This window comes from Neofelis nebulosa, chromosome 17 (genome assembly GCF_028018385.1).
Source record: "Neofelis nebulosa isolate mNeoNeb1 chromosome 17, mNeoNeb1.pri, whole genome shotgun sequence".
Lineage (NCBI taxonomy): Eukaryota > Metazoa > Chordata > Mammalia > Carnivora > Felidae > Neofelis > Neofelis nebulosa.
The window spans coordinates 43203125-43217746 of NC_080798.1; the positions used below are offsets into that span (position 1 = coordinate 43203125).

Genomic DNA, 14622 nt, shown 5'->3' on the forward strand with positions numbered 1-14622 from the left:
AGTATTTCCCCGCTTTGGCTGGGTTGCTGAGTCCTGCCCCCTACTGCATCAGGACAGAGGAGGCTGTTGGGTTGCCTCATTCTCCTCTATAGAGAAATGGGGTCCTGAGAACCTGAGAAGGAGGGGCTTTCCTGGGATCCTGGCTCTGGGATCCTGACCCCTGGGAGTACAGTGGGCATTGTCCTCTACTCCCTGCCAGGCAGCAGTCTTATCCGCCCGGGTGGGGTCCAGGCCAGGGGTCACGCTGACAACCCACTCCTCCCCCAGCCTCCCTGTTTGTGGTCAGTCTGGGCGGGGCAGCCGTGGGCTTAGTCTTTGCCTTCCTCCTGGCCCTGACCACACGCTTCACCAAGCGGGTCCGCATCATCGAGCCGCTGCTGGTCTTCCTCCTCGCCTATGCAGCCTACCTCACTGCTGAAATGGCCTCTCTCTCTGCTATTCTTGCGTGAGTCCTGGGGGCCCTGCATGCAGGCAGCTGGGAGGGGGCATTGGAGATGGTTGCCCCTCACATGGACAGAAGCAAGACCCTAAGGAGGCAATAGGTTTCTCTGCGCCCTTGTGGTAGTGGGAGCCTCAAATTCCCCTGGGAAGACAGTAAACCTCACGTCATATTTCAGGATCTACCTCTAGAATTGCCCTGGGCACTGCAGAACCTAGTCTTCCTCTTCCTGAAGTGCTCCCTGGGGTATAGGCTGAGCTAGAAGTGGATCTCAAGGCCTGGTGCCACTGGCTCTAGTGGCTACAGTACTGCAAAAGGTGCCTAGAAAGGATGCTAGTCAGAGCATGTTTCTCCCACCTTCCTCTCCAGGAGGCACTGAATGGGAACTTGGAGACTTGGACCCTTATCCTAAGACCCCCACTAGTTGTTCTGAGACTGTCTCCATGCCTCCTTGGGCTTCAGCCCTGATGGTCTGACATCCTGTGATGGGCAACACCCCTCCTGCAGCACACTTGAACCCCAGAGGCTGTGCTTCTGCAACCCCTCCTTACTTGTCCTATCTGTCAATTCCTCTTCCAGGGTGACTATGTGTGGCCTAGGCTGTAAGAAGTACGTGGAGGCCAACATCTCCCATAAGTCACGCACAGCTGTCAAATACACAATGAAGACTCTAGCCAGCTGTGCTGAGACAGTCATCTTCATGCTGCTTGGCATCTCGGCTGTGGACTCTTCTAAGTGGGCCTGGGATTCTGGGCTGGTGCTGGGCACCCTCTTCTTCATCCTGTTCTTCCGAGCCCTCGGTATTGTCAGCACCCTCTGCTTTCCCACTCTACTTCCTGCCCTGCCCCAGCTCATCTCCTAGTCTGAGTCCATATCTTTGTCAATTCCTAAGCCTCCCCACTATTGTTCATCCTTCCTAGCCCCTGTCAGACCTTAGCCCAGATACTTGGTACCATCCACTCCTGGGTCCTCCACTACCAAAGCCCTGCTCCCACTGGCCTCCCTCCTGCTGTAGGCGTAGTCCTGCAGACGTGGGTGCTGAATCAGTTCCGGCTGGTCCCTCTGGACAAGATTGACCAGGTGGTGATGTCCTATGGGGGCCTGCGTGGGGCTGTGGCCTTCGCTCTCGTCATCCTACTGGACAAGACCAAGGTCCCTGCCAAGGACTACTTTGTGGCCACCACTATTGTGGTGGTCTTCTTCACAGTCATTGTGCAGGTGGGAGAGCCCATGAGGCTGGGTAGGGAGAAGGTCCAACAGGCCCTGGGGGAGGCATGGAGCCTTTGGGACAGGGGCTCCTCTTTCTATTGGGGGATACAGGGGCCTGACTTCTCAGACCTTGAGTGCAGTGAGGTGGAGGTACTGAAGCTGAGGCCTAATTATGGGGAGAGAAAGGCAGGGAACTGGATAGGGCAGGGCTCACCTGCTGCCTGTCCATAGGGCTTAACCATCAAGCCACTGGTCAAGTGGCTGAAGGTGAAGAGGAGTGAGCATCACAAACCCACCCTGAACCAGGAGCTGCATGAGCACGTGGGTACCAGAACCCCATCCCTCCACCTATACCTCTCTTCCTTCTATTTTAAGCAGAGTCCTGATCCAGTCCCCCTACCCACCCCCCTTCTAGACTTTTGACCACATTCTGGCTGCAGTGGAGGACGTTGTGGGGCACCATGGCTATCACTACTGGAGGGACAGGTGAGGGAGCTCCCCCAAGGCTCCTTCAGCAGCAGCAGACCCACCAGCCAGGGCAGCACTGGGGATGTGCCACACTTCTGAGAAGGGACACAGCCAGGCTTGGGCTGGGTGACCTCTGCCAGAAGCCCTTTCAGTGGCATCCCAGTACTCTCAGGATAAGACAAGTCTTCGCAGTGAGGCCTGCCTGGCCCTGTGTGGTCTGGCACCTTCCAGACTCCAGCCTCATCATGCTGTGCTCTGTCCTTGACTGTCTGCCTGCTAATTACATGGACCCTGGTTTAGAACCTCAGGACTCATTGTGCTCCCCTACCCTGCCATTGGGACCTTTGCACATATTCTGTGTATTAGAACATTTTCTCACCTTCTCACCTTCTTAACCACTGTTTCTCCTTCAGATCTCACTATAGGCATCAAGTCCCTAGGGAGGCATTCCCTGGCCTCGCTGACTAGGACGAATCCCTATCATACTCTATAATTATCCTTTGTAGTTCTTATTATTGTTGCAATTCTGGTTATTTGTAATAACTTCAATTTAATGTCAGGCTTTCCTATAATGCTGTAAGTTCCATAAGGGCGGGGACTAGCTTCAATATTCTCCCTGGCTGAGAGGCCTATACCAAGAGAGCCAGGCTGATGCTGGCAGTGCCCCTACCTCATCTGAGGAAGGGCCAGCCAGCTGGGCCTTGGGGATGGGACTCAGGCCTGGGCCTGACATCTTCTGTAGGTGGGAACAGTTTGACAAGAAGTACCTGAGTCAGCTGCTGATGCGACGGTCAGCCTACCGCATCCGGGACCAGATCTGGGATGTGTACTATCGACTCAACATCCGGGATGCCATCAGCTTCGTGGACCAGGTGGGCCAGCAGCCAGTGGTGGGTAGCCAGCAGAGCAGGGCAGGAAGGAGTGACAAGCAGGTAGGACCTGAGCGGGGAGTTGGGAATTCCTAGCAGACTGGTAAAGTGGCACCTGCAGAAACCAGCCTGACCTGATGCTGAATTCAGAGTCTGGCAAGGAGTAGAGAAAGTTGAGAAACAGCTAGACTCTAGAGTCAGCAGATGCAGTTCAAGTCTTATCACTTACAGACTTGTGACCTTGGTTAAGTCCCTTATCCTCTCTCAGCCTGTTTCCTCTGTTGTAAGAAAGCAGGAATAAGAATACATATGTCACAGAATTTTGTGAATTCAATATGTAAAGTGCATAGCATAGTACCTAGATGATCAAAAGAACAGAATAAGTGTTAACTCTTGTTCTTTTTATTACCCTTTGACTGTCTGGGGTACCCTCAATCTGCTTGCTTTCTGACCTCTGTCTTGGCCCCAGCAGGGTGGCCATATCTTGTCCTCCACAGGTCTCACTCTGCCCTCTATGCCCAGCCGCAATTCTATGGCAGAGACATCTGTCACGAACCTGTTGTAAGTCCTTGAACCCCCCTCCAATTCCTCAAGCTCCTCTCTCTTGGGCCCTCTCTCTGCATCCCTTCTGGGAAAGATTTGTGGGCACTTTTGCTTTTTGCCCTTCCCCTGGCCTGTGCCTCCTGGCCCCTCCTTAGCACACATGTTCCCTGCTTCCTGCAGGAGGGAGAGTGGCAGTGGAGTGTGTCTGGATCTGCAGGTGATTGACACAGTGCGCAGCGGCCGGGACCGTGAGGATGCTGTGATGCACCATCTGCTCTGTGGAGGCCTCTACAAGCCACGCCGCAGGGTGAGAGCAGGGAGGGTGTAAGAGTTCCAAAGGGGAGTGGAGGTGGGGGGCAGTTGGGGGAGTGGTCTGGGGAGACCATGACTGCAGGCTCAAGAGGCAATTGGCACCAGCTAGTGAAGAGCTATAAGTGCCCAGTGGAAGAGCATGGGCATTATCTTGTAATAACATTTAGCTTTTTTTTTTTTTTTTTTTTTTTTTTGGAAAGGGTTGGGCTGATATAAGCATTGTTTAAAGATATCTTCTTCTGGTAGCAGAGCATAGACCAAATTGGAGGGGTGAGGTGCGAGGCTGGGAGAGCCAGTTGGGAGGCTGGAGTGAAACACTGGATCAGAGTTGGGTGGTGGTAAAGGAGAGGAGCACATAGGATTGAGTGGTTGTCTTGAGGGGGAGAGGAGGGGATGGACTACAGAAGGCTTGATGGGGTCACAGGCAGAAGCAGAAGTGCTGAGGAAACCTGTGGGACCAGCTTAGTATGGGGAAGGCAGACATCTCTTGTAGGTAGTGTTAGTCTAATGCAGGTCAGGAAGCTCAGGCTGGAATGGTCCAACCCATTCAGGAAGGAATCTGTTGCAACCCCACAAGGGGGCAGCATGCCATTACCTTGAACTTTTCAGAAATGGGAAGGCAGCTGTTACCATTCCTGGCAGTTTTAACAGTCAAGATTGTTTCTACGGTTGAGACAGAACTGGCTTCCTTTAACTTGCTGGCATGGGTTATAATTTGACTCTCTGCAGCTCTGCAGAATAAGCCTTCAAAGGTTTCAAGACAGTTCCTTTTCACACAGTCCTTCTTGCCCTCAGGCCAGCATCCCCTTTCCCTTGTCTCCCTATGTCTTCTCTGGTCATAAGAAACAAGGCCCTGAATGCTGCTCTAGATCTGGTTGACCACAGCAGGGCATAGAGGCTTTCTTACCTTTTTAGTTCTAGAACTTGCAAGTCTCTTCCCGATGTTCTGAATCCCTCCAGCTTTGTCTTACCACTCTGAGGCCCCAAAATGTCCTTACAATCAGGCATACTCCCATGTCTTCCTCAGTTAATGGCTATTCGACTCTGTCTCATCCAACCTGTGGGGGGTTTTGTTTCATTTTGTTTACTTTTTTCTTAAGGCACATCTCACTCACAAAACTAGACAGAATAAAATAACTGATTTATGCATTACTCAGCTCCCCTAATTATCAATGCATGGTTGATCTTGTTACATTCTGTACCTCTACCTCATCCCATCCACACTTTTTTATCTTAAAGCAAACTCCAGACATAGCATATCACCTCTAAATATTTCAATATGTATCTCTATGTGGCAAGAAGTCTACGTATACAATGTATGTATAAAATAGTAGTGTGATTATCGCTTATAACAAATAACAATAATTTCTTCTCACATGAAATATCCAGTCAGTATTCATAATCATCTTTTTTCCAGGTGGTTTGTTTAAATCAGGATCCAAATAAAGCCCACATTTTGCATTTGGTAAATATTTCTCTTTATTAAAGAAAAAAATCTCTAATACTTCCTTTTCCTTTTCTCCCACTTGCTATTTATTTATTGAAAAAACTGGATACTTTGTCTCAGGGAATTTCCCATTTTGTAGATTTTGCTAATTATATTCCAGTGGCGATGTTTAACATGTTCCTCCATCCCCTGTATTTCCTGGTACTTAAATCTAGAGGCCTGGTCAGATTCAGGAACATTCAGTAGGTGTGCTTTGTATTACGTATTGTATCACATCAGGTTGTATATAACGATTGGTTGTCTATGGATGTGTGTGCATAAGATTGGTCAATGGGTGCAGTTCAACCAGTTCTTATGTAATCAATTAGAAAACAAAACAAAACAAAACAAAGCAAAACTGGAGTAAGACTGTGCTTATCCCCGTTAAATGTCATTTTATTTGATTTAGCCCATCAGTGCATCGTTTGGATCCCATGTTTGGCACCAAATATCTGTTCAGATTCACATCATGTGAAAATTTGCTAAGCCTGTTAACTTTATATTTACCCAAATCAACATAAAAAGTTGAATAGGATAGAGCTGAGGACAGAGCCCTGTGGCATGCTACTAAAGACTTTCCTCTAGACTGACATGGATCAAGCATTTTTGGGTATGGTTACTCAACTAGTTCTGAATCCATTTAGTTATACCATAACACAATCCATAATTCTTCATGTTCTTCACAGAAATGTTATCCGAGAGAGAGAGACAGATTGTTTAGTATGGAGTTACAAATATGAGATTATAGTTTCAGAGATAAGGGCTGGAAATAAACATAAACAGTTTTTATTGTCAGAGATTTCCTCACCTGGAAACATCAGAATCCCTTGGGGGAGCTTGCTAGACTACATATTCCTGGATTTACCTCCTGGAGATACTGATTTTGTAGTGTGGAATGGGACTAAGAATCTATGGCCCTAATAAATCGCCCAGGTGATTCATGCAGCTGGTGTGATGGCTGCATGATGTCTGTGACTGGGCTAGCTGAAGCTGGGGGAATGGAGAGTTCACTGCAGAGAGCTTTTGGAGGTGAGACAGGAAGGCCAAGGATAACACTGTGAGAAATGCACATGGGAGAAAAGGAATGGGAACCAGTGAAGGAGAGGAGATGCGCAGTAGCAGATAGTGTCTTGGAGGCCTGGGCCAGAAGGACGGCTGGATGCTGCACAGAAGTCAGGCAGTGCCTAACCAGAGATGATGCCATGGCATTGGTGACCAGGGAGAAAGCACCGTGGACTTGTGGACCCTGGAGTTGTATTTCTGGTATTTAAGAAAGTAATGGGTATAAGGGAAAATATCAGAATCAAAGTATAAAAGTTTGGCAGCAAAAGGGAAGCAGTGGCCTTAATGAAAAGGCTTTCTTCAGGGGAGAATGGGCCAGGGGCATGCTTAAAAGCAGGGTGTTGGGCTGGTTGGCATGATGAGAGAAGGAATGAAGGTGCTGGAGGGCCAGGAAATGGGAGGGAGCAGGGAGCTGATGGAGGCAGGGAGGAATGGGCTGAGCAAAGTGGAGGCCAGGGTTCAGGGTACGCCTGTGAGGGAGCTGGATTCCTGCACCCCCAGCAAAGAGGGATCCCTCTCGGTGATTAGGTGGGGGAAGGCAGATGGAAAACTTGAAGGGAGCTCTTAGAACTGGATTGGGGCAGCAGAAAATACAAGTTGTAAGAAAGGGTCGTGCTAGGGAGGTGAGCCCAGATAAGGTGATTTGGACCAGATGGCAGTACTTCTTTTTGGCAGTCTAGGTCGGTATGTAATGGGCTTGGTCTTTGTGAGAAAGAGTGGGAAGGAATAGAGGATGGGAGTGGTCCTAAATTGGGTGCAGGTGGCTTTTGGGATCAAAAGAGTCCAGGGTGTCAGGAGAGATAGTTCTGGAAGTCCAAGGTTGTTGCAGAAATGGCTGGCTGGAGAGTTTCTCGTAGAGGGAGAATCCTATATAGCTGGATAGGGGTGTGTGGGCCAGGCACAGGGACCAGGCTCCTTAAATGGAAGGGCAAAGAAGGAAATGTCCCCCACAGTCTCATTGCAGCCCGAAGGGACAAGATACAGGGTCCCCTGCCTCTTGTTACTTCATATCAGAGAAAATTGGGGAAGGGTAGTGTGGAGGATGGGGACAGCCAGATTTGGGGGGATAGGTTCAGTGATAAAGGGAAGTTATTCCCCCAGTGAATTGAGAATGCAGAGTGTCTGGCTGGGTTCCTTTTGTACTTTTTGTTTTTTTAATCCATGGCTAGTTCTGGAAAAATGGGGCTGGGAGGGTCTATCGTGCACATGGTGCTATGGCCTGGTCTCCTGTGGGAGGCCAAGGCTCCTGGCCTCATGGCAGGGTGGGCCTGTCATTGCCAGTACAAAGCCAGCTGCAGCCGCCACTTCATCTCAGAGGATGCGCAGGAACGGCAGGACAAGGAGGTCTTCCAGCAGAACATGAAACGGCGGCTGGAGTCCTTTAAGTCCACCAAGCACAACATCTGCTTCACCAAGAGCAAGCCACGACCTCGCAAGACCAGTCGCAAGAAGGCATGTGCTTTCTCTGGGACTTCTGTTTGGGGCTGGAGGCTGATGGCACATAGTTTTGAGCTCTCAAGTATTGGAATCCAGCCCAGGGGAACCCCTAGTTGGTTAACCCTCAGGGTCTTGGTGGCTGCAATAGTTTGGGTTCCCTTTTGTATCTTCCTAGAGTCCCAGAAGGGTAAGGTGAGCCCTTTTGAGGGAGATCTGCATCTTGCTTTGCGGTCACATCCTGGGAGGCAGCAGGACCTCCTACCAGAAGTGACCCAGCATGAGAAAGGCAGGTTCCTGAAGTCAGGGGGAGGGGGTGCTCCAAGAGTGCCTAATTCAGCCCAGGCTGAGGCATCCAGAGCCCTTGCTGGGGCATAGGTTACTTAGACTCTACAGTTGGCTGGGGGGGCCAAGGGCTGATGGAACCACTGGGATTGATATAGATTCCCTCCCCAACTGTGTCAGGAAGACCCTACCAGACAACAGGGTTGGGATTTTGAGCCAGGGCCAGAGACTTAGGGTTTTTTTTTCTTGGTCCTCAGAAGGATGGTTTAGCTAACACTGAGGCCACAAATGGGAAACCTCTTCGAAACCTGAGCGTTCAGGACACAGGCAAGCAGGGAGTGGGGGTGGGGGTGGGGCTGAGGATGGGGTGGGGGGCAGAGGCCCATCAGCCAAAACCTGGAGGATCTCCTCTGTGCTACATTCAGTGCCATGGACTGAGACTCCTTCCGTCAGGGACCTCTTGGGCTTACCTGATTTCAAAGCTGGACATGTTCTAAGCAGTTCTTAATTTGTGACAGGAGGTATCTAGTAGATAAATACAGGTTAGAGGCCTTAAGGACAGGGAGAAGGTGTCATGGAGAAGGGGGGAGCTTGAAGGATGGGTCACCCATGGGGCCCAGTGTCCTGCCTACAAAACCAGGAGTTTTTTGGATGAGCTGAGCATTGATGGGTCTTCCGGCTCTCCTGATGCTCATGTTTTCAGTTGATGTTGGGGCTTCAGGGCTGAGAGAAGATGATGGAGGAGCTAGAAAGTATGACTTCCTTCCTGGCTTCCTCTGAGGACTCTGCTGTCTCTGGTGGCCTCCTAGGGCTCTGTAGCCCCACTTAGCTTCCTTTTCAGCCCCAACCCACTAGTCCAGTGCTGAAAGAGCCAGAGGATAAGGTGGGGAGGCTCTGCCAGCCGTGGGCTCTGCCTGGGTGGACAGAGAGCTGGTTTGGCGTCATGCAGTACCAAGAGGCAGCTGCTGGGCTGGCCACCCCCACTCAGCTCTTGTCCCTGTCCAGCTGCTGTGATCTTAACTGTGGAGTCTGAGGAGGAGGAAGAGAGTGACAGTTCGGAGACAGAGAAGGAGGACGACGAGGGGATCATCTTTGTGGCTCGGGCCACCAGTGAGGTTCTCCAAGAGGTCAAGGTCTCAGGTAATGGCTTCCTCCCAGCCCCCCACCCCCACCTGGGGCAAGCAGGAGCTGTGCAGCTGCCTTCTTCCCTCTTCACGCATGGCCTTTCCTCCAGACAACTCCCTTTTCCTACTCATTTCTTTACCAACCAGCATTTCCTGAGCATCTCCTTTATATCAGAAATCTGACATACCTGATCTAATTCAATCCTCACAATAACCAAGGTGGGGAAACTGAGTTCGTAGAGAAAAAAGGGACTTAGGATTTGTCCAGCAACCCACAGCAGAACTGGAATTTGAACCTGACCCATCTGACTCCCAAAACCTACACCTTTTTCACTGCCTCATTGCCTCCCTTTACAGTCTAGCTAGGAATATGAGGTGACAAGCAAACCTAACACCAGGCTCTGTTGTGACTCATGCTCAGCACACCTGCCCTCAGGTAGAGAGCACCTGGTGAAAGTGGCCGCCTGACCTGGGGGAGGAGCCTGAATTCATCAAAATGGCATTACAGCAGATAAAAAACAATACACACATGTTTCCATATGTGGAGACCTAACTTACTCATATCATTGCTAGTTGGCTCCAGCATCCTCAGGTGTCATTTTAAAATGTCTTCTTATAGAAAATAATAAAATAGATAATAGACAGAATCATAAAGTTAACTGCCTATTACCCTGCTTCAATAATTACCTACTCCTAACCAATCTTATTTCATCTCTCCCCTCACCTATGCCCCTCTCTTCACTGGGTTCTTTTGAAGCAAATCTCAAATATATCACCTTGTCAATAAATACTTAAGCATGCATCTTTAAAAGATAGGGATTCTTCTTAAAAAATACAACTGCAGTACTATTATTGTATCTAAAGTCCCTGTCGTCAAATATCCAGTGTTCAAATTTCCCTGATTGTCTTAATATTCTTTTTTTTACAGTAGGTTTGTTAAAATAAAAATCCAGATAAGGCCCTCACATGACATTTGGTTGATAAGTCTCTTTTAACCTACAGCAGTGGTTCTCAAGGGGGTGGTAGTGGAGTGATTTTGCCCACAGGGGACATCTGGCAATATCTGGAGACATTTTTGGTTGCCACAGCTGAAGAGGTGCACTTGCATGTAGTGGGTAGAAGCCAGGGATGCTGCTACATACCCTGTGATACACAGGACAGCCCTACAACAAAGTATCTGTGTTCCATCTTGTCAGTGGTGTCAAGGTTGAAAAGCCCTGATTTACAGGTCCCCATACCTCCTTTTTCCCCTTCCAATGTATTTATTCATTATTACCTTTTTAAAAGCTCTTCTTTTTTTTTTTTTTTTTTTTTTATTTATTTTTGGGACAGAGAGAGACAGAGCATGAACGGGGGAGGGGCAGAGAGAGAGGGAGACACAGAATCGGAAACAGGCTCCAGGCTCTGAGCCATCAGCCCAGAGCCTGACACGGGGCTCGAACTCACGGACCGCGAGATCGTGACCTGGCTGAAGTCGGACGCTTAACCGACTGCGCCACCCAGGCGCCCCTAAAAGCTCTTCTTAAAAAATATTTATTTATTTATTTATTTATTTATTTATTTATTTATTTATTTTGAGAGAGACAATATGCACGCACGTGAGCAGTGGAGAGGCAGAGAGAGAGAAAGGGAGAGGCAGAATCCCAGACAGGCTCCGCATTACAGCACAGACCCCATCACAGGGATTGGTCCCACAACTGTGAGATCATGACCTGAGCCAAAATCAAGAGTCAGATGCTCAACTGATGAGCCACCCAGGTGTCCCTCCAATGTATTTATTGAAATAATCTGGTTATTTGTCCCACAGTCTTTCCTTGTCTGGATTTTGCTGATTGCATCCCCAAAGCATCATTTAATATGTTCCACCATGCCTTATATTTCCTTTAAACCAGCAATTAAATCTAGATCAGATTTCAGTTTAGATGTTTTGGTAAGAATACTTACTTGAGAGGTAGCGATGGTGTAGTTTGTATCACATCAGGAAACACATCCCATGTCACTGTTTCTCTTTTGTGAGGTTAATATTGATCGTTAGGTTCAGATGTTAGCCCCGTCCATTATGAAGTTCGCCATCAGTGTTTCACCAGTCTTAGCAGTCACTGATGATCATTGCTAGATCCAACATTTCATCCAGGGTGGTACAGTGGTCATATTCTACATTGTTTTTTCGTCTGCGTTACTAGCAATTCTTCTATTAAAAAAACTTCTCGTCAATGACTTTGTTACTTTGAGGTACAGTTCATACTGGAATAGATAATGCTTGATTTTATTCCTTTCACTAATCGGTTTTCAAACCAGTGAAGCATCCTCCAAAGGTGAAGACTGAATTCTTTTGCTGTTTTAGTTTGGTCGTTGTTGTGAAAATGTAATATTCCAGATCTTTTAAGAGAGGTAGTTTTACTTCCAATCACAGCATCAATACATTTCATACTGTACTTGACTGCTCAGGACTTTATCAATGAGCAGGTATGTATGTGCACCTGTTATACGCAAGGCATCGTGCTTGACTTAGAGAGCAGGGGGCGGTAGGTGTCCAGGGGTTTCTCTTTCCCAGGTTTCCTCTTTCAGAACCTCCAAATTCCTGCCATGCAGTGGCCCAGTCTTCCATCCTGGCTGCCAGCAGTCCTGGGACTCCTGGCTCAGGTCCCCTTTGTGGCACAGTGTTAGCCTACTATTGGGTTTGCATGAGCTCACACTCCTGGGCTCTGTCCCACCAAAGGGCTGTTATGGGTGCTCAGGCAGGGTGTCCAGCACCAAAGCCTTTGGTGTAGAGCCTTGAGATATTCCTCACCCTCACTGCTGTCTCCTCTGGGATGGGCCTGGCAGGATATGGTTTCTTATGCCAGTGCTGCAAGTCGGTGAGGGCTGATCGCAGATGGGCTTTTTTCCTGCCTGGCTCTTGCTTTCTCTTGCTTTAGTTATTTTCATTTGTTTAGTCAGTATTTGCCAAGCAACTACTATGTGCCTAGGCCTGTTCTAGGTGCTGAGGATACCATGAGAGCAAAACCAGCTGTAGTGCTTTCCCTCGGCAAGGCATTCATCAACTAATTACACAAATGGATGTAATAGGGCAAATGTGGAATGAATTTATTTATGAAAATGCAGTTATACTTGAGAAGGATTCCAATGTGTTACTAATGAGTTCGTGTGTATTCTCTGTCCCTAGGGAGCCTTGAGGTGTGCCCAAGCCCACGCATCATCCCCCCCTCCCCAACCTGTGCAGAGAAGGAGCTACCCTGGAAGAGTGGGCAGGGAGATCTGGCAGTCTACGTGTCCTCGGAAACCACCAAGATTGTGCCTGTGGACATGCAGACAGGCTGGAACCAAAGCATCTCATCCCTGGAGAGCCTGGCATCCCCACCCTGTACCCAAGCCCCAACTGTGACCCGCTTGCCTCCTTGCCCACCGGCTGCCGAAGAGCCTCAGCACCCTTTCAACCTGCCGTATGATCCACGCCCTAGCTTCGCCTTTCCCCCAAGCCTAGCCAAAGCTGGCCGCTCTCGCAGTGAAAGCAGCGCTGACATCCCCCAGCAGCAGGAGCTACAGCCCCTCATGGGATATGAGGACCGCACCCATCTTAGTCCAGGCACAGCCAACTCCCACTGGTGCATCCAGTTCAACAAAGGTAGCCGGCTGTAGCCCAAGACTCAAGGAGGAGTAGGAGGCTGGATCCCCCATGGGAAGTCTTCCCTGGGCAATAGGCAGAGGCAGAGGAGCCCACTTAGCCTGACAGGGGGCCAGAGGAGCCTGAACTAGCAACTGGGCTTCCTTGTGGCAGTTCAGAAGGGTGTTGGGCTGGTCCTCACAGGGGCACTTTCACTACCCTCCCCGCTCCTAATTCCTGCCATCTTCCCTTTCACTAAGGCCCTTACCCTGGCTAAAGACCCAGTCCAGAGCTTCTAGGAGCTAGGCCCACCCACTTGGGAAGCTGATGCTCTTTTCCCAGTGGACCCCCCGGGAGTCACTCTAGGCAGCTGTTCCTGCCCCCAAAGCAGGGCATCATTCCACAGCTAATGCTGGCCTTTCTTGCCCTTCACTCACCCCAGCACCAGCTCAAGGACAGCACCCTGACAATGAGGCTCCTTGAGGGGCTGGTCCTCAGAGGCACTGGGGTGGGAGGTGGAGCAGGTCTCAACCTTAGGCTTTGTTACCTGTTGGGTCAGCTACCTATAGCCAATTTTTGAGGGGCAGTGGGAATCTGTGTCCAATTCTTGCTTTATCTCCTACACTTTGCTGACATTTATTGGGGCCATAGTTCTTTCTTTTACAGGATCAAGGCCACAGGGCTGGGCCTCGCTTCAGATCAGGGCTGTTTCTTGGCAGGGGTCACTCTGAAGATAGGCTGCTCTGCATCCAAGTCTGGAACTTTCAGATCCCTGGGTCTATATTTTCTAAGGAGGGGAGATAGTGGCCTCTGGGACACTACCACCTTGACATTCCCCAAATAGGAAAGAAGCCAGGTATTCCAGGGCCACCACTCCACTGCTCTGGGGGCTGGGATGCCTGGCTGAAGTAATAAGGGGGCTGACTGGGTGGCAGGTAACTTTCCTGGGGTTAGTACCTGCTTTGTGTCTTGTATCTTGAACCTGAGACACATTAAATATCTCTCAGATGGATGGGTGTCCTGTGTCCATGGGGGGGGGGTGGCTCTAGGGGTGGGGGTGGGAGCAACTGGGGTATCTAGTGAGGGAAGCAGAAACTTGCAACTGCCTGCCTTGGGGCTTCTAGGATAGAGCATGGAGGGGGATCCTGGGAAGGACTGTTAGGCGTGCTGGCCCTCTTCCTTTCTCCTTCCTCCCTTCCCAATATGGTCCCCTGAGCAGGGGGCCTGCAGTAGTAGTCCAGGGATCACTGTATGGGCACAGGGTCACAGAAAATGGGGAGACCAGCAGGGAAAGAGACCCCAGAAGATAGATCCCCAGGTACCCAAAGATGCAGCCACTACATACTGGGACCAGATAAGCCTTCCTTGAAAACCTGGAGGCAGGTGTAGGACAAATAAACAGAAATACTCTGCACATGGCAGATGGGAGGCCAATATCCAGGGAGGTGGTTACTCTATGAGTTTACACTACAAATTAGGTAGTGTGGGGTCCAGAAACATCTAGGAACAGAAAGGAGACCCTTAGGTAATATCAGTCCCAAATTTAATTTCCACTGTGTCTGAAGAACTTTTAAGAAAATGTCTGACTAGGGGCGCCTGGGTGGCGCAGTCGGTTCAGCGTCCGACTTCAGCCAGGTCACGATCTCGCGGTCCGTGAGTTCGAGCCCCGCGTCAGGCTCCGGGCTGATGGCTCGGAGCCTGGAGCCTGTTTCCGATTCTGTGTCTCCCTCTCTCTCTGCCCCTCCCCCGTTCATGCTCTGTCTCTCTCTGTCCCAAAAATAAATAAA

General features: G+C 49.7%; 1 protein-coding gene across 8 annotated transcripts in view; it reads left to right on the forward strand.

Moving 5' to 3' along the window:
- The window catches only part of SLC9A5 (solute carrier family 9 member A5), a 27142-nt gene extending 13295 nt beyond the window's left edge, over positions 1–13847 (forward strand). For 2 of the 8 annotated variants that reach the window (XM_058708958.1, XM_058708951.1), the window contains exons 5-17: positions 268–445; positions 1019–1239; positions 1455–1657; positions 1880–1969; positions 2064–2134; positions 2859–2988; positions 3455–3546; positions 3709–3835; positions 5258–5305; positions 7670–7840; positions 8365–8434; positions 9113–9247; positions 12398–13847. In XM_058708958.1, the coding sequence (XP_058564941.1) occupies positions 268–445; positions 1019–1239; positions 1455–1657; positions 1880–1969; positions 2064–2134; positions 2859–2988; positions 3455–3546; positions 3709–3835; positions 5258–5305; positions 7670–7840; positions 8365–8434; positions 9113–9247; positions 12398–12870 (2009 nt within the window). In that variant the 3' untranslated portion in view covers positions 12871–13847. The remainder of the gene's footprint in view (positions 1–267; positions 446–1018; positions 1240–1454; positions 1658–1879; positions 1970–2063; positions 2135–2858; positions 2989–3454; positions 3547–3708; positions 3836–5257; positions 5306–7669; positions 7841–8364; positions 8435–9112; positions 9248–12397) is intronic. The other 6 variants (XM_058708954.1, XM_058708952.1, XM_058708955.1 and 3 more) reach the window with 6 other exon arrangements.
- The last annotated feature ends 775 nt before the right edge of the window (positions 13848–14622 follow it).